General features: G+C 39.2%; 2 protein-coding genes across 2 annotated transcripts; both read left to right on the top strand.

Moving 5' to 3' along the window:
* Positions 1–590: 590 nt before the first annotated feature.
* hspa4b (heat shock protein 4b) lies at positions 591–15,461 on the top strand. The gene is made up of 19 exons (XM_026919519.3): positions 591–889; positions 4,201–4,258; positions 4,394–4,534; positions 5,328–5,450; positions 6,894–6,993; positions 7,125–7,258; positions 7,360–7,604; positions 8,375–8,451; positions 8,541–8,692; positions 8,927–9,033; positions 9,125–9,258; positions 9,346–9,542; positions 10,712–10,804; positions 10,931–11,086; positions 11,189–11,314; positions 12,565–12,672; positions 12,773–12,892; positions 12,970–13,131; positions 14,992–15,461. Exons 1-19 carry the CDS (start codon positions 783–785, stop codon positions 15,187–15,189), a joined length of 2,538 nt encoding a protein of 845 aa, XP_026775320.1. The 5' UTR covers positions 591–782; the 3' UTR covers positions 15,190–15,461.
* A 1,803-nt stretch (positions 15,462–17,264) lies between these two features.
* Positions 17,265–21,574, top strand: gnpda1 (glucosamine-6-phosphate deaminase 1). The gene is made up of 6 exons (XM_026918730.3): positions 17,265–17,737; positions 19,641–19,742; positions 19,836–20,018; positions 20,150–20,334; positions 20,976–21,150; positions 21,397–21,574. Exons 1-6 carry the CDS (start codon positions 17,614–17,616, stop codon positions 21,435–21,437), a joined length of 810 nt encoding a protein of 269 aa, XP_026774531.3. The 5' UTR covers positions 17,265–17,613; the 3' UTR covers positions 21,438–21,574.
* Positions 21,575–21,609: the final 35 nt, after the last annotated feature.

Raw genomic sequence — 21,609 nt, 5'->3', positions numbered from 1 at the left:
TATTAACTGTGCCACTGTGTGTGCCAGAACAAACGCCTGTGGATCGTCCATAGTACTGCTCCTGTCGCTTGGCCTTCTGCTAAACTTCTGGCTGATTCCTGCCTAACCAAGCATACAAACAGATGTTCTGTACAATTGTGTGTTTCAGACTCTGTGGCACAGTTTGGGGAGGGAACACATATGAGTGTGATGGTCAGGGGTCCACATACTTTTGGCCACACAGTTTATTATTACAATGATATAATCTCATTAAATTAAATTTTTTATTTTCTAAGTAAACAAAGCAAAGATATAAATTATATAATCTATTTCTTTCTTTCTTTCTTTATTTATTTATTTTCTGTAATCATTACACAGATGTGTTATTGTTAATGTACCATATTTTACTCAGTGACTGATCAAGTGTTTCCTGTTGGTTTTAATTTCATAAACTTTAAATTGGTGCATGTGAATGTATTAGAGATGAGAATATTATTATAATTTCATGAGATGATAATATTCTCATCTCTTGCTCTATAACATATATATATACGCGCGCGCACACACACACTTTTTCCGGCTTTAGACAGTCTCGAACTTTGAACCGGAAGTAGTTTTCCGACAGTCCGCTCGCCACCGGCTTTAGCGCATCCCGTGGCTCAGGCTGGGATGATGATGAATTAAAACATCTCGCATTTTGTATGATCAGACTGTCGAGCCTTCGCTGTTGTTTAGCGTGTAGTCCCGCGCTTCAGTATTTCCATTAGCTGTGTTATTATTATTGTTATTATTATTTTTTAAAGATGTCTGTGGTGGGATTCGACGTGGGTTTTATGAACTGCTACATCGCGGTCGCGCGCGCCGGAGGCATTGAGACTATAGCGAATGAGTACAGCGACCGGTGCACACCGTGAGTAAACATGGCGGATCATTCTTCATCCCAGACACTCATCATCATCATGATCATGACCATCATCATCATCTATAATGCGCCTCGGTGCTGTTTTGGCAGGGAATCCCTTTAATGTGGACGGGGAAAGTGAAAAAATGATGCCGGGGCCGAGTCCTAAATGAGTCCCTGTGGAAGATGTAGTGCACTACGTAGGGCGGGGACGCCATTGTGCCCTAGTGTGCGCATGTAGCGAGTTGGCAGCCATTTGGGACGCAGCCCGGGTAGCATGCGCTGCTAGTCAGCCAGCTAGGTTAGCTGGTTAGCGTTCAGTGTCTGTTCAGAGCTAAAATGCTCTTTGAGACATAAAGCTGAATACAGACGCCTTTAAGGTCCACACGGTATTTATTTTATTGATCTAAATATGTGAGATAAGGTTAGCTGGGTATATTTTTAGAAAGGAAATGATAAGCTAAGGTTAGTGCCTGAAGGAGATGTTCGAGAAATTTCTCCTCACCTGCCGGATTAGCTGAGCTGAGCTAGCCCTGCCTGCCTTTGTTCATTACACCTTCTGCGCTTTTAGGTCAATTTTTTTTATAATACAAATAAAAATATAATGCTTATTTTTAGTTTTTATTTTTTGCTCTACGATGTCTGTAAGTTTTCTTAAAACAGTTTTCAACCCAAAAACCTTTGTAAAAGCCAACATGTCTCCTTAAACATCCACATCCATGGAGACACACAGGGAAAAGAAGATTATTACCTTATTACCTGCAAATATTCTGGAAAATTCTGCAAATTTCCCAAATTCCTGAGCCACATTTACTTCAGTCATATGAGTTTCTGTTATTTTATTATGTCCTGAGAGCAATTATTGATATTTTTCTTAGTGTAGGAAAAATAACCACAATTTAACCTCCACTTTTAAAAAAGAATTCTCTGTAAGCCCTTGTATCATCATCTGTCCATCTTCCCTCCATCATCCCTCCATCATCCCTCTGTTTAGCCTTCATGTGTACAGAAGTCTGAAATGATATGATATTTCAGTCTGTTTTCATTCTCTATACTATACCGATATCAGAGCTGAGCTGACTCAAGTCCCAGGCGCTGTGGTGCTCTGATTTATTACATTTTATATTATTTATTACACTTTATACCACGACACCATTGAATCTTCAGTCTAATGCTAGACAGAATAAAAAGTGTTGTTATTTTACAAGGAAAAACATGATGGTGAGCTTTTCTGTTAGGAGATGTTTAACATTTCTGGAAGGAGTCTCCAGTGTCAGAGCTTTGTAACAGTCAGTTTTCAGGCCCTTTTTGTGACTCGGACTTAAAACACACTTTATGTATTCAGCTTCTTCACAGTAGCTGCCTAATATTTTAGAAATAAAATATTACATTTTAATATTTAAATAATATAAAGTTAAACTAAGATGGGTGTCCCTGTTTTCATTTAACTTATGTAATATTAATAGCAATATAACTTTTTCTATAAGCTAATTTTTAAAGCGTTCAATCACCAAACCTAACACATGTTTCCTCTGAGACTCGTGAAGCCAGCCAACCTCTGCTTTTCAAACTGCTGTGGCGTAACGCACTCAGAGAAAAGCGCTATCTGCCCTCTTCCACATACATGAGCCCACGATTGGCTAGTGTCTCTGTGATTGACAGGGGGGAGAGCGAGAATGCCCCTCCCACCCAGAGAGCACAGCCAGTTTTGCTCTCTTGACTCCAGGCTACGGTCGGCTGTGGCATCGTCGGGATTCGAACTCGCCATCTCCCGGGCGAACGCTTTTCTGTTGCGTCACTCAGAGCCCTAATCACCAAACCATTTAAAAAGAAGGTTATAAGGAAGTCTGTTTTTCTTTTTTTTTTTTTTTATACCCATTGCTCTTCAAACCTTTCTAGTTTCATCATCAACGCCAACTGATTTGCTCCTAGAATTTTCAAGTTAGAACTATTTATTTATTCACTTTTGGACTCAAAACGCAAGCCTGCACTTCATACTGTAATTAATTGTTTATCAAAGCAAATCAAACTGTAATTTTATTTAGCCTGAAACATACGAGAACTGCATTGCACCAGTGAATATTATGCAGAACGCTGAATCTTTACCAAGCTAAATAATTCATGTGAGGAATTAAACATGTGAAGGTGTGCTGCTATTGGAAAATAATCAACGTCAGGGTGGTGTGATGTGGCTCGATATGAAGCGGAGTTACTGTTACCACTGCAATGTTGTTTATTTTTCCAATAACAGCACGTCCCAAAGTGTTTTATTCCTCTTAGGTACACAATCTGCCACTACTAACACATTTGTATTTATTTCAGGTATAAATTATTTAAAAAAAAAACACATTCAGATTATTTAGAATGTTTTTGCATGTGTGAGTTTTGACTTTTCTTTTCCTAAATATCACTTATTTTAAAAAGTAAATGAATGGTCCATGTGTAGGAATACCATGAGTAAAAAAGAAAAAAAAGATAAAACATTAAAACGGATACAATAATTTTAAAAAACGTTTTCAATGTGTTTATAAAAATTGTTAAAATTCGGGCCTACAATATTTGTTGATGGCCAAAATCATTATATTAATATCATTTTTGAATAAAATATAGCAGTGTGCTTGATATGTACGAATTAGGAATGTCACATGACCCAGGTGATTTCAGCCTTTCATAAGCGTGGACTCTAGGCATGAAAGGGTTAAAGAATGACACCTTATATGTGGATACTATTTATCCATTTATAGTTATGTTTAATTATTTGGAAAGAATCTGTGAAACAGGTTAGTTCCTGTTCTCACTTGCATTGTAGCAGAACAGTCGTTATCTCACTAGCATCTCTTTTTTTTTATCACTTGAAGTTAATGAGACAAAAAAAATGCAGCTTGTCAGCTTGTCATGTTACTGAGAAAGCACAAATTTCAAAATCCTCTGCCCTAAAGAGTTCCCGTGTCTAAACACGTAAAGTTGCAGCTTTATCTCTGACTGTTACAAAGCCCTGACACTGGAAATAAAAAATGTTATCACCGTGTCGACAATTCCACAGGCTTTTTAAACTGTTTATGTGAAGCGTCCGCTATACAGGTACGCTGTTACTATGGAAACAGTCACGTATTAGAATGAACGGATGAGGGTGGGCCTGGTTAAAGGGCCGATCAGTGACTCTGGGATTCGAGCTGATTACATTCTGTGAATATTAGAGAATCAGTATGAATGTTGGGCTACCACTTCTTCTAAAGATAAAGCAAAATACATTTTGTTGGTGCATTTCTGTAATATGGGACATGTAAATAATTTTCCCTGTAACCTTTTTGTGATTTTAGAGCATGTGTGTCATTTGGCCCAAGAAATCGATCCATCGGTGCGGCCGCAAAAAGCCAGGTATGTGAGGAATAAATCGAGTTTATAATAAATGTGTCTGCATCATTATTTTCCTCTGACGATGCTTTAACGTTCTTTTATGATTAAAGGATGCAAATGAAAGCTAACATTTCTCTTTTCCACTTTAAAACCCAGGTGGTGACTAATTGTAAGAACACCGTCCAGGGATTCAAGCGTTTCCATGGCCGCGCTTTCTCAGACCCGTTTGTTCAGAGTATGAAATCCAGCCTCGTTTATGAGCTTTCGCAAATGCCAACGGGAACAACGGGAATTAAGGTGAGTGATGGAGAAATCGCACAAGAGGGAGTGACAGGAATCGCGTTACATTATTATTTATTTGCCAGGCGCTTTTATCTCAAGTGACGTGCAACCCAATCCAGCATGTTAATGCAGCTGAACTAAATTTTCACTCAACAGAAAGGAGTGCAAGAAGAACAGAAAAATCTATTTAAACGTGAGGCTTGGAGTAAATCTGAGAACTCAGTAGTGCTGCAAGGATCATCCACAAACCAGTCAAACTGTGAATAATACAGTCTTAGTACTTACTGTCATGAATACACACCAATAACAATAATTATTAATAATTAGTAACTATGAGAAATGGGTTTATTCTCCAAGGTGATGGCATGAGCAAAAGGAACACGCCTAGATATACATGTACCAGCACACGCACAGGGTCAGAGGGAGAGAGCTGAAGGTGGTTCTGCATTAATATTCACATGCTCTTGGAGAAGCTGAGTCTTCAGGTGTTCTCTGAAGGTTGTGAAGGAACCTGTAGAGTGAAACAAATGTCACATAGCTGTAATTTGCATGAAAGTCTTTGTCCTCTGGCACTGATGCCCAGATCAGATCATATCTGTACAGCATAAGCATCACTGTCCCGGTTTACTGGATGTTTTAATCTCCAAGCAGTTTTCAGTTTACAGTTTATCAGCAATACCTGATATGAGTGAGTCATTCTCCAAAGCAGTGTTTCTCATTTCGACAGACTCCAGTTTGAGATTTCAAAATTTCTAAAACTCATCATCTCCCTGTCCTCTTTTTGCCATTTTCTCTGACATTTTCTCAGGTTACATACATGGAGGAGGAGAAGGTTTTCAGCATTGAGCAGATTACAGCCATGCTCCTTACCAAACTGAAAGAGACCGCTGAGAGCGCTCTGAAGAAGCCTGTGGCCGACTGCGTTGTTTCAGTAAGTCTGATTCGGTTTTTCTTTTCACTGATCAGTAAATAGAGCTGCATGATTACGGCTAAAATAATCATTTTGCCCAGTATTTAAATCATGATCATTTCTCTCAATTAAATTTAGCTTTTAACTGACAGTGGTCTTTAATGACACTGTATATTTATAAGCCTACATTTCTTCAGAATGTATAAACATATTTTCCTCGTCTGCTCTATGTTTAATGTCATGAGACAACGCCTTTTATCAGGACAAACTGAAAGACTTGTTTTGTAAGATGGACCCAGGAAAACTATTACAATTTTTATCACAAGGAAATTTAAAGAATCTTTTATAGAGGCATCATGCTGTACAGAAATCTCTGACTTTTTAAGCTGGATTTTATTGAATGTTTGATTAATACCTGTATTTGACATGAAATAGCCAAATAGTCAAATGAAAACCTTAATTTTTTAAATTGTGCATTGTTTATTGCAAATAGGTGTCACAAAAGTATGTAATTTTTCTACATGACCTCCATTCATTCTGTCTCAGCCCTTAAAAAATTTCTTCTGGTTCCTAATTTATGTCGCACTTTTCAGATTTCATTTGACTCGCGCTCATACAAACTGCTACAAATGATTATCGAAATAAGTAAACAATCTAACAAGTAAATAAATGAATAATTCACCATTTTATGCCTGTTAAATGGGGTGAAAAGCTTGTGAAAGGAGAGGATTTAATAAATGACAGTCTCACTATCGAACCAAAAATCATGATCAGGGTTGTGTAAAATCTAAATTGTGCAGCCTTATTAGTAAATTATATTTAAAGGAATATAGAAATGGTGACAAGTTAAAGTAAAAGCAACGAAAAATAATCTTAGGTGTTGGCTTACGGTGAGCCTCCAGAACAGCTTCAGTGTGCCTCGGCAACGATTCTACAAGTCTCTCTTGAGCAGTGCTGGAGCGAAGAACACCGTTCTTCCAGAAGATATGTCCTCAGTTGGTGTTTTGATGATGCTGGTGAAGAGAACTGTGTAACACATCATTGCAAAATCTCAAGGTGTTCAGTTGAGTTGAGATGTGGTGACTGAGAAGGCCATAGAATATGATTTACATCATTTTATTCTCATCAAGCCCTTCAGTGAGCCCTCTTGGTTTGTGGATGGGGGCGGAGCCATCCTGGAAGAGACCACGCCCATCAGGACAGAAATGTTTGAAGAACATTGCTTTGCATTGCTTTGCCTTGATGCTTTTTGCCGGCAACAATATCCTCCCCCAGAGGATAACACCCCGGCTTTTTTTTCAATTTGTCACATGTCTGTCACACTTTGTCTTCACCTGAACCCGGTTATCACTAGAGTCTCTTCATTTTTAGGTCTCTTGGCTTTTTACTGTGTGTAGCAGCTATTTCTCAGACTTACTGTCCTATAGCATCACATAGCTAAGTCGTGTCTGTGATGTTTTTAAGGTTCCTTGCTTCTACACGGATGCTGAGAGGAGGTCAGTGGTAGATGCAGCTCAGATCGCTGGACTCAACTGTTTGAGGCTCATGAATGAAACAACGGCAGGTAAATTCAGCCACAGTTAACCTGGAGTTGAGCTGCTGTATGCTTGTTTCACTTTTCACTGATCCTGGCAGCCGATTTGCTCAAGCTAACTGAGTGAGAAGAATGAATGAAATGTATGTTTCTCCCTGCAGTGGCTCTGGCGTATGGGATTTACAAGCAGGACCTGCCAGCTCCAGAGGAGAAGCCCAGGACTGTGGTGTTTGTGGATCTCGGTCATTCAGGCTACCAGGTTTCTGTGTGTGCCTTTAACAAAGGCAAGCTCAAGGTGCGTGCCAAAATCGAGTTTCACTTTCCAAACACTTGCTATGGTTCTGAATAGGAACGCGGAAGATGGTGGTGTGACATCCTTTCTCTTTGTCCAAACAGGTTCTTGCTACAGCCTTTGACGCACAGTTGGGAGGAAAGGACTTTGATGAGGTGCTTGTGAACCATTTCTGTGAGGAGTTTGGAAAGAAGTACAAGCTGGATGTAAAGTCCAAGCCCAGAGCTCTGGTTCGCCTCTACCAGGAGTGTGAGAAACTCAAAAAGCTCATGAGTGCCAACTCCTCTGACCTGCCCCTCAATATTGAGTGTTTCATGAATGACATTGATGTCTCTGGACATCTCAACAGGTAAACTAAAGGGGATGTTTTGAACATTTGTTGATTTGAAGTGCAGTAAACTGTCTATAATCATAATGAATATGCTCCAGATTGGGATTATTTAGACGGATTAAACTCAGTAAGACGGATATATTGAAGTCCTAACAGTGTCTATCTGTGACAGATGGTGCAGGTAGCTAGCAGGTTATAAACAAGAGTAAAGGTGTAGAGAGATCTCAGCCAGTTAAAGTAGATTCATGGGCAAAATATTGTACATATATTATTTTTGTGGTTTAAAGTTGCAAGCTCGTTCAGGAGGAGCTTCTTCCCTCAGGCCATCAGACTCCTCAGTATGGATATATCCACCACTCAGTTCCCTTAGGACTCCATAAACAATCTCCAGTCACTCTGCACGCCACTGACGCTCCGCACAATGCACTTTGTATTGTTTCTGCTTATAACATACTCGCATATTTTGTACATCCACTTTTTGCACATTCTTATACATATATTTCTTATTTCTTATTTTATTTCTTATTATTTCTTATTCATTTCTGATTTTTAATTTAGTATTTAAATGCACAGTCTAAAGAGGAGTTAGCCAGGTTTTCATTTCACTGCAAGTTATATACTGCATATAATTGTGTATGTGATAAATTAAATCTTGAATCTTGTTGAGTGACCTTTTACATTTGTAACCAAAAATTTTAGAATATACATGTGGTTGAGTATGTCATGTCCTATACATGTCCTAAATCTGAACTTATCAAGTCAGTGATTACTTTCTTGGATTCTTGCAGAGGTCAGTTTGAAGAGATGTGTGCTGACATTCTGGCCAGAGTGGAGCCTCCACTGCGCAGTATAATGGAGCAAGCTAGTGAGTAGCAGGAGCCTGGTATTCTGTATAGTTACCTTTCTAGTTATCACAAATTTTTCTGATCTCATATTCTTTGCCTCTCACTATAGACCTGAAGAACGAGGACATTTACGCTGTAGAAATAGTGGGAGGTGCTTCAAGAACACCAGCCGTTAAAGAGCGAATCAGCAAATTCTTTGGGAAGGAACTGAGTACGACCCTGAATGCAGATGAAGCCGTGGCTAGAGGATGTGCCCTTCAGGTCTGGCTGCTCTCGGCATCCTGTGATATTTCATCTGAAGTGCTGCACTAAGCCTTTATCAGCGCTGTTATTAATGGGAAATGGGGAATTTAGTGCCAGAGGGAACATTTACAGAGTGCAGAGAAAAGAATGATAAGATTTAAGACCGATTTAGCAATTGCAATGGGTAAAGTTATGGACTATTATTGCATCTCTGTAAGATTTATATTCTCATAAAGTGCTTTCTTTCCACAGTGTGCAATTTTGTCTCCTGCCTTCAAAGTCCGTGAATTTTCCATAACAGATGTAGTCCCTTATCCAATCTCTTTGAAATGGAACTCGGCAGCAGAGGATGGTGTAAGGTGCGTGATTGAGATATACATCTTCCCCACAATTAAAGTTCTCTTTATTTATAAAGGACAACTCCTTAAACCTATAATTCGTTGTTTTCAGTGAATGTGAGGTGTTCCCAAAGAACCACGCAGCTCCATTCTCCAAAGTGCTAACCTTCTACCGGAAAGAACCCTTCTCTCTGGAAGCCTACTACAACAGCCCTAAAGAGCTACCTTACCCCGATCCCACAATAGGCAAGTAATACCTGCAGCACCTACGTTCTTTTTTTTAAAAGGATAAATCACAGCTATGTGACTAAACAGGTTGCGTCCATTTACTAGGACAGTACATGATCCAGAAAGTTGTGCCCCAAGCCACCGGTGAGAGCTCTAAAGTGAAGGTCAAAGTGAGGATGAACATCCATGGAATCTTCAGCGTGTCCAGCGCTTCACTGGTGGAGATGTTGAAGAGCGAGGAATCCGAGGAGCCCATGGACACAGAACAGACCACAACACCGACCACAGAGAAGGAAGAAGAGGTGCTACACCATTACACGTTGCGCATTCCTTGTCTCGCAGACATTTTTTTTTTTTCTACTTTAAGGTAGAAATGGAAATTGTTATAAATATATATAAACTGTTCAGGAATTACAGCCAGATTCCCTCCATTTTCACAGGCTCAAAACTAATTGGACAATATTGTCTGATAAACAGTTTCATGGCCAGGTGTGGCCTCTTTCCTCCTTATATCATGACAGATTGAGGAGATAAAAAGTCTGGACTTGATTCCAAGCGTTGAATTTGCATTTGGTAGCTGTTCAGGTTACCAGGAGGTGTCGATGCAAGTGAAGGAGGCCATCATTAGGCTGTAAAAACAAAACATACCTATCAGAGAGAAAACACTGAGTGGTAGTGTACTACCACTTATATTTCTTCATTATATTTTGCACGTTCATTCAGCCTGAATGATACGAAGCAGCAGGCTGTGTGTTTGACGCATGTGCTTTAAACCATTACTAAACAGAGTTCCTATCACATCATAGTGTTCTACGTATAATAAATATCCATCTTAGGCCTGAGGGTTTATTCCCTTAGACACTGTCAATTAGTATTACTATATTAGTAATTAGTATTACTGTCTAAACAACTGTAACTGTAAGGTCTTCCACACTTTGTTTTCATGATCACAGCTTTCCACTAAGGCGGACACTGATTCCGGATGATCACTATATCTGAAAAAGAGAAAAAGTGTTTAGATGCAGTTAAAAACATAGGCTCTACACCATTAATGGCGAACACATCATTAACAAAGCCTATGTGAATGAAGTTATCTCATAGACAGTGTTTTTTGCCTGGTATCTGCTGCCTTAGCTTCATTTCTGCTTCTTTGTAAACTCAATCCAGCAAAAAATGGCAGATTTTTGGAGGCTGCTGTGGAAACAAGTCAAGCTCTTCGACATGTCCTACCCTCAGCACCTATTTTAAAAGAAATGTCTACATACACAATCAAATTGTGACTCCCAAGTGATTTAAAAAGCACTTTGAGGATTACTTTAAAATGATAGCTTGGCTGAAATGGAAAGTAAACACAGAACATCACCTAATTTGCGTTGTATTTGCATAAATATTGGTGAATATTTTATGTGTATTTCTTTAAGGCCTTCATCCACTCTGTGACTAAAGTTTAATCTGTTTTTTCACCTTACAGAACAAAATGCAGGTGGATGAAGATCAGCAGAAGGCCCAGGATGATGGAGAGAAGGAAGACGCAGAGAAGAAAGCAGAGACAGAGGAGATGGAGGTAATGCAAGATTAATGCTGCACTTCCCACTTTCTTCACACATTAAAGAAACTCTATTCTCTCTGCTATTCAGACCTTCAGGGTTGCTATCATGTGCTGACTGAATGTTGTTTGCTGTTCAATCAGACATCAACAGAAGAAGGCAAGCAAGAAAAGAAGGCAGATCAGCCTCCACAAGCTAAAAAGGCTAAAGTGAAGACAAAAGTCCTGGATTTGCCAATTGAAAACAATCCACAGTGGCAGTTAGCGATCGAAATGCTCAATCTGTTTGTGGAAAATGAGGTACGGCATTCAATTAGAAATTGAAACTAGAAATTCATCAGTTATAAAGTTATAAGTTTTTTGAGATGCCTCTATATGTGGTACTTTATTATTCCCAAACAGGGAAAGATGATCATGCAGGACAAACTGGAAAAAGAACGAAATGATGCCAAGAACAACCTGGAGGAATATGTGTATGACATGAGGGACAAACTGCATGGGATGTTTGAGAAGTTCATCAGTGAAAGTGTGAGTACTGTGCTGAAACAGACTGCAACAATCGCTGGCACATATCTATACGCAGACCAGAGACATTATCTTGACCCAGGTTAGACGTTGTGTGAGGTCATGAACTAGACTAACGCTTTTTACATATCACATCTAAGATCTTCTGCTCTTGCCTGTTGCTCTCAACGGCAATGGAATCAAGAAAGGTCACAGATGCAATGCTTGAGGCTGTGTGAGATGTTTGATTTTTTAGAAACACTTGCTAAATGGGTGACCCAAACAAACAATGGCAGTGGAGTTAACTGAATGAGCTGAGCTAATGAAAATCAGAAAAAAAATATATTTTAGTGCATTATTGATTATACACTATTCATACATTATTCCTATTAGTCTTGCACTTCTGCCTAACTCACATTGCTTAACTGACGACCTGCTTCTGAACGTAGTGCACACAGGATTCCTGAAAAGAATAGCATTGGACAAATTTGAACATTTCTGCATTGTACAAGGGCAGTTCGCTTAAAATGTCATTATGTTCAGAAATTATTTAATGAGGACCCCATAACCTTTAAATTTTACTCATTTTGGTCTGCATATCTGAAATTGACAGTGTGGATGTTCTCCGCATCACATTATAACAATAAGCATTATTCAATAATAATTTATTTCCGTTAAAGCAGTTTGTTACTTCTAAATCATTTTAGAAAATTGCAGATCTACCATCATATCTAGAATCCTGATCTCAGCTTTAACTGAATCTTGATGGGCTAATACTGGTCCCTGCATGTCTTGGTTTTGGTTTTGGCACAGCGAAGCAGCAATCGGAACAAACCCAAATAAAATTCATCTGTGGGGGGAAAATCTGTTCACTTGAACAGGAAAGGGTGCAGGAAAAAAACATAGTGGTTAATTTCTGTTTATACAGAATAAACCTTAAACCCTGTAAATTGTAGTGCTTAGCCCTGACCCTAGTCCAGCTCTAACTCTAGTCCAAACCTGGACCAAGGCTAACCCTTCTCCAAACCCAGCCCTAGTCCAACCCTAACCCTAGTCCAAGAAAAAACTCTAGTCCAACCCTAGAAAACGAGAGGAAAAAAAAAAAGAGAAAAGTGAGGTGTGAGTCTGTTGACTGCTCTTTTTCTGTTCCTCAGCAGTTGAGTTTAATCGGAACATCCATCTTGAGTTTCAGCTGAACGCAGAGATCATAGTCATTCCTAAACAGTTTGAATGTGTACACTGGGCATTTTGTTTATACTCGTCTTTCTGCACAGGACAGGGACACTCTCTCAGTTAAACTGGAGTACACAGAAAACTGGCTGTATGAAGATGGAGAAGACCAATCTAAACAAGTGTACATTGACAAACTTGATGAATTAAAGGTAACTGTGTTGTGGATTTGGGTTGTGTTAAACATAGTTTTTTTTTTTTGTTTTTTTTTTTTCAAACAAATGTTTTGAAATTGTTTTGTCCTGTTTATAGAAACTGGGCCAACCCATTCAAGACAGATACACAGAGTCTGAGGAGCGGCCAAAAGCTTTTGATGAGCTGGGAAAACAGCTTCAGCAGTACATGAAGATTGTGGAGGCCTTCAAGATGAAGGTAAGTGTTTGATTACTGCAGAGTTGTGTATCTACTTTTATCTGCCCATTAAGTAACACCTTTTTTCACTTTGGAAGGAGGAGCAGTATGAGCATCTGGATGAGGCTGAGATTCAAAAAGTTGATAAGATGGTGGGTGAAGTTATGATCTGGATGAACAGCAAAATGAACCAGCAGAGCAAACAGAATCTCACCGTGGATCCAGTGGTGAAAGCTGCAGAGATTACAGCAAAAACGAGGGTGAGTCTTTACATTGTGATCAAATCCCTGCAGCTTCTTATTTACAATGTTTTTTTTTCCCCACACTCTGTACCTAAAGGGTTAAAGGGTGGTTTTAACTAATCCCCCACCACCCCCACCCATTTTCTCCCTATTTTGGTATTGCCAATTCACACCCACTAGCTAACTCTCCCCTATCACATGACATCTACTAACCGGCAAAGGTGGGTCTAGCACATGCTTCCTCCAAGACACATGAAGCCAACCTCTGCTTCTTTGCAAACTGCTGCATCACAGGGCAGCACTACAATTAAATTCAGTTAAATTTTATTTGTATAGCACTTCTGGCAATGGACATTGTCACAAAGTAGATTTACAGAAATATATAAATTCAGGATATAAAATTTAAATTTATAAATTTATCCCTAATGAGCAAAGCCTAATGAGGTGACGGTGACAAGGAAGAACTCTCTGAGACGATATGAGGAAGAAACATTGAGAGGAAACAGACTCAAAAGGAAAAACATCCTCATCTGGGTGACACCAGACAGTGCAACTATAAATAATTCCCTTCTATAACTGTGTACTATATGGTCAAAACATGCCATTGTGTAACCAGGAAATTCATTATAGTTTCCACATGAAGTCTATTTTGTTGAAGTTATCAACTGTTCACTGATGGAGAATTGAGTGATGGCAATTGCAGTCCTAAAGCTATCTTACCAAAATCAATTGAAGTCCAATGCCATCTTCATGGTTTTTAAGTGGTACCATCCACAGTAATCTCATGTATCTTTAGGCTGTCCACGAGGGCCATCCTCAGCAGCAGCGAGTGGTTTCCATGAGATGAGAACTCCAACCAGAAGTAGGGCATCAGGAAGGATCAGGCAGGTCCGGAGAGCAGAAGGGGTCAGGATCACTGGTATCTCAGGAGTAGCATGTGTAGCTCGACAGAGAGAGAGAGAGAGAGAGAGAGAGAGAGAGAGAAAGACAGAGATTATTAGGTATGTTAATTGTCACGTAATGGTTAAGGACAATGTAGAGTGTGTGCAGTGTGCAAGCAGGGACTCCAGCAAGACCTAGTTATGACAGCATAACTAAAAGGGAGTGTGTAGTGTAACATATTCTGGGGGGAGGGGTTGTTGCTCTGAGTGACAGGGGATAGCGAGAGTATGCCATCACTTCCACCCTGAGAGTACAGACAGTTTTGCTCTCATGGACAGCTGTGGTAGTTCACGATCTCCGTACAATAAGATCTATTTTTTTCTATATTAATGCATCCAGATTTAATCAGTATGCTAATTAATAACCTACACCATCACCCGCTTCCACTACTAAAGCTGTATACCAGCAGAAGACATATTTTACATGGCTTGTGTTTGCATACTGCAACCTGGTAGGCTGTTATTTTTATGGTGCAATAACCTATTTTCTGGTGAATCTTTGCAACTTCCTTTATTTCTAAAAACAAGTGTGACAAAACTCCTTTTTTCACTTTCACTCCTTCTTATGCAGTTATGCACATTCATAATTCCCCAGAAAGGAACCAAACAGAAAAATTGTGTTTTATAAAGTCTAGGGTGATGGTGTGAGTGGCTCAGTAGTTAAGTTTCTGGTTTACTAATCAGAAGGTTGTGATTTTAAATCCCAGCGCTGCCAATGCTGAGCCATGAGCTGATGCACTGTATCATGACTGAGACAGCGCTCTAACCCCAGCCTCCAACAAACCTGTGATATGTGGGGGAAGAAAGAGTTTTGCTGTACCGTACTTGTTTTTGTGACAATGAAGGCTGTCTTTTTTTCAAATTAGCTTGCCTACATAGTTGGTGATTATGAGATTAATATAACAATTTTAATATTGAACTAATTTCTGTTCCTCAGGAGCTGTTCTCCAGCTGCAATCCGATCGTGACCAAACCCAAGCCTAAAGTAGAAGTGCCAAAAGAGGACAAACCAGCAGAACAGAACGGACCAGTCAATGGGCAGGAGAACCCCGAGGCTGAGCCCAGTGCCAATGACAAAGCCCCCACGGACGGGACAGAAGGCTCCGATTCCAAACCCGACATGGACCTCGACTAAGAGGACTGTGAGGTTTCCCAGTCGCTGTTCTGGTCATTCCATCTTCCCTGCCATGGGGTTGCTTTGACAGTCAGAATCATTAGTGGCTAAATGGTGCATGTCCTTTCTTTTCTTTAAAAAAAATAAAATAAATAAATACAGCATAATGCAATAAACTTGTTCATTGCCATCCATGCTGTGTGCGCATATGACTGAGTATATGTGATGTATTCTAAAATATTTGGGTCTGTGGAAACTGTTGAGTTTTAATAAATATGGACTTTAAATTGTCAGGGAGTGTGTTGTATTTTTGGAACTCATGCCTCGTCCCACATGACACATGATGTAAAGGTGAGCATCTGAGACTGTGCTCAAGACAACGTGTCACTGTGTCGCCTGCTGTTGTGTTCAGTTTAGTGCTTTGACTTTGCACAATACTGGTGTAGAGTCACTTATTAATAATTTAGTTGTGATAATCAGTTACACGTCATTTTCCATTCAAAGACAAAAGAAGGTCAGAGTCACTGCAAGTCAGTCCTGTCACCAAAATAGAAATCTCACACTGACAAATATGTATGAAGGATGAACCATGTGGATATCAGCTGTATGTAGTAAACTACAGCTAAAATAAAATTACATAGTCAGTGGTACTTGCTTTAATCAGTTAATTTACTTTTTTTCCCCCCAAATGCTCCTCAGCAAGTAAATTATTATTAACAAGGCACCTTATGACTCTGAGTGTTTTATTCTTCATATTTGCTGATAAGCTTATTGTATCCACTCTCTGGTAGGAGGGCACGGTGGCTTAGTGGTTAGCACTGTTGCCTCGCACCTCTGCGGTTGGGGGTTTGAATCCTGCCTCTGTTTTCTCTGTGCTTTGGGGGTTTCCTCCGTGTACTCTGGTTTCTTCCCTCAGTCCAAAGAAGTGTTGTAGGCTGATTGGCATTTTCAGATTTGTCCTTAGTGTGTGAATGGGTGTGTGTGATTGTGTCCCATGATGGACTGGCACCCTGTGCAGGGTGTCCCCTGCCTTGTGCCCTGAGTCCCCTGGGATAGGCTCCAGGCTCTCCACGACCCCGTGTAGGGTAAGCGGTACAGAGAATAGATGGATGGATCCACTCTCTGGTGTCAGGATACTGTGTAATAGTGATATGTGGTTGGGAATCGACTCACGTTTGGAGAAAAGAGTCAGTTTGGATAGATAGAAAGATAGACAGGAGGTGCAGTAATGTTAATATCACCATGCTTCCTGTAGGCTGTTTATCAGCTTAATTATGTAGTACCTTGTTTTTATATAAGCTGTATTTAATTTCTTTCTAACAAATACAATGCAAAGTGTAATACATTTAGCAATTATGCAATTATATAATGCTATTAATTGAACAATTTCAGTGATGGAGAGGCAAAAACCAGCACTTTGGAAAGTTTCGAAAAAGAAATGAGCAGTGATCCGTTTGGGAGTCAAAAGAGTCGGCTCTTACTGGTCAGATGAGTCGACTGATCCGACTCAGTGTATGAGTAAAGCAGCTGAAATAAAAACCCCAACAGAAACCATCCCAGAAATTCTAATGGCTTCCACTACAAATACCATTACAAACCATCAGCTAACCATTAAAACCTTTACCATTACTGGTCCTTAATGGTATCCACTAGACATAACATGCCATCAACAGAAGGCTACAGTCTCTAGCAGTAGAGACCCAAAGGGACCATTACAGTTTCCATTAAGACCAGTACAATTCCCATTACAACCATTACAAATTCTATGAGGGGGTCCATTTTTTTTTTTTTTTTTTTTGCATGGACAGCAGTGTTGCTGAGACCAAAACTGCTGGATTGAGACAGCTTCATTTTTTTTTTTTTTTTTAACTGAGTGTATGTAATTTTATGCTTGCTCAGCAGTTTTTTCCCACCAGTCTCATGACAGAAGCACAACCGCTGCTCTTTTCTTCTGGCTGCATCCCAAACAGCTCCTTACTTCCTATACTGGTGCACTACAAAGGATGATACTTTGTATTGGGTTCTAAACTCTCAGTGCACTGTGTTTGTGTGAATGACTGCGCGCGTGCTCCTTCCTGCAGCAGGTCAGCTGACTGAGCGTTTCTCTTTGCTAGTCATCACTCATGTGATTACTGTTACACCGTTACACACACTGTAGTTCACATACAGCGAGTTCAGGTGGAATATTATTACCTGGAGCACTCTGTATCAGTGGAAAGAGTCTCTACACCATGTTATTTTCACAGTAAAGCGCTTTTTTTTTTCTATAAGCCGTCCCCTTCCCACAGTCCCAGCCCTGATAAGCAGAGCTCTTCCGGACTCGGGCACTTTTATGAGGCTAAAGTCTGGACCAGGCAGCGCTGAGTGTCTTTCTGTGTACTGACACGCTTTTTCTGGACCTGTTTTAGCTCGGTTTTAACCCAGATCTCTGCGCAAGGGGCAGCAATGAAGCTGATCATACTGAGAGACTATGATGAAGCCAGCGAGTGGGCTGCCAGGTACATCCGCAACAGGATCATCCGCTTTAAGCCGGGTCCAGACAGCTTCTTCACCCTGGGCCTTCCGACAGGTAGTGCACTTACTGCCACTTCACACACTGCCACTTCACACACTGCCACTCAGTAAACAGCACTGCTGAAGGGGTTAGGCCAGAGAAAGTTAGTGCACTTCAGGAGTTTAACTTTACCTGAGAATCACTCAGCAATATACTCAATTCTTACACTCCAGTATTTATAACTTTACCTGAGAGTCACTCAGCAATATACTCAATTCTTACACTCCAGTATTTATAACTTTACCTGAGAGTCACTCAGCAATATACTCAATTCTTACACTCCAGTATTTATAACTTTACCTGAGAGTCACTCAGCAATATACTCAATTCTTACACTCCAGTATTTATAACTTTACCTGAGAGTCACTCGGCAATATACTCAATTCTTACACTTCAGTATTTATAACTTTACCTGAGAGTCACTCGGCAATATACTCAATTCTTACGCTTCAGTATTTATAACTTTACCTGAGAGTCACTCAGCAATATACTCAATTCTTACACTTCAGTATTTATAACTTTACCTGAGAGTCACTCAGCAATATACTCAATTCTTACACTTCAGTATTTATAACTTTACCTGAGAATCACTCAGCAATATACTCAATTCTTACACTTCAGTATTTATAACTTTACCTGAGCATTAACATTATATTCAACATTATACGCAGTTACTGTAGAAGCAGTTACTGCACCTCAGGATTTGTACTTTACCTGAGTATAAATGTCACTTATACACAGTTACTACAAAAGCATTTACTACACTTCAGTATTTGTACTTTACTTGAGTATTACTGAACAGTATACTTAGTGACTGCACCTCAGTATTTTTAAATTTACCTGAGAACCACTCAACATTATATTTAGTTACTACAGAAGCAGTTACTGCACCTCAGGATTTGTACTTTACTTGAGTATTATTGAACATTATACTCAGTTACTACAGGAGCAGTTACCGCACCTCAGGATTTGTACTTTACTTGAGTATTATTGAACATTATACTCAGTTACTACAGGAGCAGTTACCGCACCTCAGGATTTGTACTTTACCTGAGTACAATTTTCAACTATACTAAGTTACTGCACCTCAGTTTTTTTGTTATTTTACCTGTGTATTATTGAACATTAAACTCAGTTACTGCACCTTAGTATTTGTATTTTCAACTAAACTATTACTGCACCTCAGTATTTGTCCTGTACCTGATTATTATTGAACATTATACTCAGTTACTGCACCTCAGTATTTGTTCTGTACCTGATTATTATTGAACATTATACTCAGTTACTGCACCTCAGTATTTGTTCTGTACCTGATTATTATTGAACATTATACTCAGTTACTCCACCTCAGTATTTGTACTTCACCCGAGTAGAAATGTCACTTATACACAGTTACTACAAAAGCATTTACTACGGCGCAGTATTACTTTACTTGAAAATCATTGAACTTGTACTCAGTTACTACACCTAAATATTTGTACTTTACCCAAATTTTCACTTATACTCAGTTACTATGGAAGCAGTTACTACTCCTCAGTGTTTGAACTTTGCATGGGAAACACTGAACATTATACTCAGTTAGTACCGAAGCAGTTACTACACCTCAGTATTTGTACCTTACCTAAGGATATTTGAAATTATTGGACGTGTACTCAAATTTATTTCATATGAAAAACACCCTTTTTACAGTAATCCTCCCTTTTTTTTCTATCAAATACTTGATAGAACTCTTGAATATTTTTGTTCTTTTGATCAGTAACCCACTTAGCCAAATCATTGTGACATTATTTTGACTGTATATTTTAATAACTGATTTAATTAAAAATAATTCTTTGTCTTTTAATTAAGTACGATCTTGACACAGTACCTATATTTTCTGTCACTGCAGTAATTTTTGTTCATTTATATTTATTATCAGGCAGCACTCCACTGGGATGCTATAAGAAACTGATTGAGTACTATAAGAAAGGGGAAATATCTTTTCAGTATGTGAAGACCTTTAACATGGATGAATATGTAGGTATGTATTTCATCTTTTGGGGCCACTTGCAGGTTTTAATTACACCCTTATCTAGCATCTAAAGCCTTAAATGCCAAGCCCATCTCTGAACAGGACTGCCCAGAGACCATCCCGAAAGTTATCACTCCTTCATGTGGAACAACTTCTTTAAGCATATCGACATCCGATCAGAAAATGCACATATTCTGGACAGCAACGCTCCAGACCTGCAGAAAGAATGTCAGGACTTTGAGGAGAAGATTAAAGCTGCTGGTGGGATTGAGCTCTTTGTAGGTGGTAAGAGCATTGAATGAACTTTGACCTCATGTCATTTAACTAAAGATGACACTTTACGAGGATTGGCCAGTTTCCATGAAGCCAGGCTTTCAGATAACATATCAGCTTAATAGCTTGAAACTTTGTTGCAGGTATTGGACCTGATGGTCACATTGCTTTCAATGAGCCCGGCTCTAGTCTCGTGTCTCGAACCAGGGTCAAGACCTTGGCTATGGACACCATCCTGGCCAATGCTCGTTTCTTCGATGGAGATCTGTCCAAAGTCCCGACCATGGCTCTTACTGTAGGAGTTGGCACAGTGATGGATGCCCGTGAGGTATGGCCACATTTAAGAGACAGTTTTTAGTTTTCTAGACCTGTACTAATCATAGAATTTCACAGATACCATGAAAAATGGCAAATTAATTTTCAGTTTGTACATGCACGGACTCTTGGTCATTTCTTCAGTTATGGCTAAGGTTAAAGTTATGGTTTCAGTTTTCCAGCCTGGAAATTGGTTCCAACATGAGGAAGAACTGAGCTGCAAAGCCCTGCCCCTTTTCCCTAAATGCAACCCAGAACATATATTGAGGTTTGGCAGAGTGGATAGGGATCTGGGGCTTCACAGGAAGCAGAGGGCTTTAAAATTACAAACTGCTGCTTTAATTTGATTACTTTTAGCCATTTCAAATTAGGTACATCACAGTATACTAGTATGACAGCATACTGTGATATGGAAATCTGTAATTAGTTTACTATTAATATTATGCTGTACCAGTGTAGATGATATCCCACAAATATGGGATGAGAACACAACTCAACTTTAAATAAAGATTAAAATTTCCATCGATGCTTGCAAAGTTGCACGGAAACATGTTTAATTATTCTCCATGCTATTCTCTGAATTTGTCAATTTGAACTCTTTTCTGTAGTAAAACTGAAGTGTGATGTCTCTGTCTGTATTCTGACGTTTGTTAGGTGATGATTCTAATCACCGGTGCACATAAAGCTTTTGCCCTGTACAAGGCCATAGAGGAAGGTGTGAACCACATGTGGACGGTTTCAGCGTTCCAGCAACATCCTCAGACCATCTTTGTGTGTGATGAAGATGCGACACAAGAGCTGCGAGTCAAGACTGTGAAATATTTCAAAGGTAACACTGCTGAAGGACTTGAGGAACATAGCTTTTTAAACCAAAACGAGGCACAATCCAATCTACTCCAGAAAAAATCATAATAATAATATAAATAATAAATAATAATAATAACCATATTAAGTAGAATCACCATAATTATTAGTATTAGAATTAACTACAACATAATAAATGAAGACTTGAAATAAGACAGTAAAAAAAGAAGTTATGTTTTAAACTTTCTTTTTCTTTTTTTTTATTCCACAGGGATGATGCATGTTCACAACAAGCTGGTGGAGGAACCATAGCTTCTGCTGAAATGAAAAGGAGACTTTGATTTGTATTTTATATTTAAAGTATTACATTTTTAACATTTTGAAATGTATACTGTTTCTACTTGCAGTAGCAATTATAAAGAAGGTTTAAATAAATGGAAGAAAACTAATGGAATTATATGGAGTATTCAATTAATGATTAGAG

Source organism: Pangasianodon hypophthalmus, chromosome 9 (assembly GCF_027358585.1).
Source record: "Pangasianodon hypophthalmus isolate fPanHyp1 chromosome 9, fPanHyp1.pri, whole genome shotgun sequence".
Classification (NCBI taxonomy): domain Eukaryota; kingdom Metazoa; phylum Chordata; class Actinopteri; order Siluriformes; family Pangasiidae; genus Pangasianodon; species Pangasianodon hypophthalmus.
Note: the sequence above shows the minus strand (reverse complement) of the source record. Positions and strands in the feature narration are given on the sequence as shown.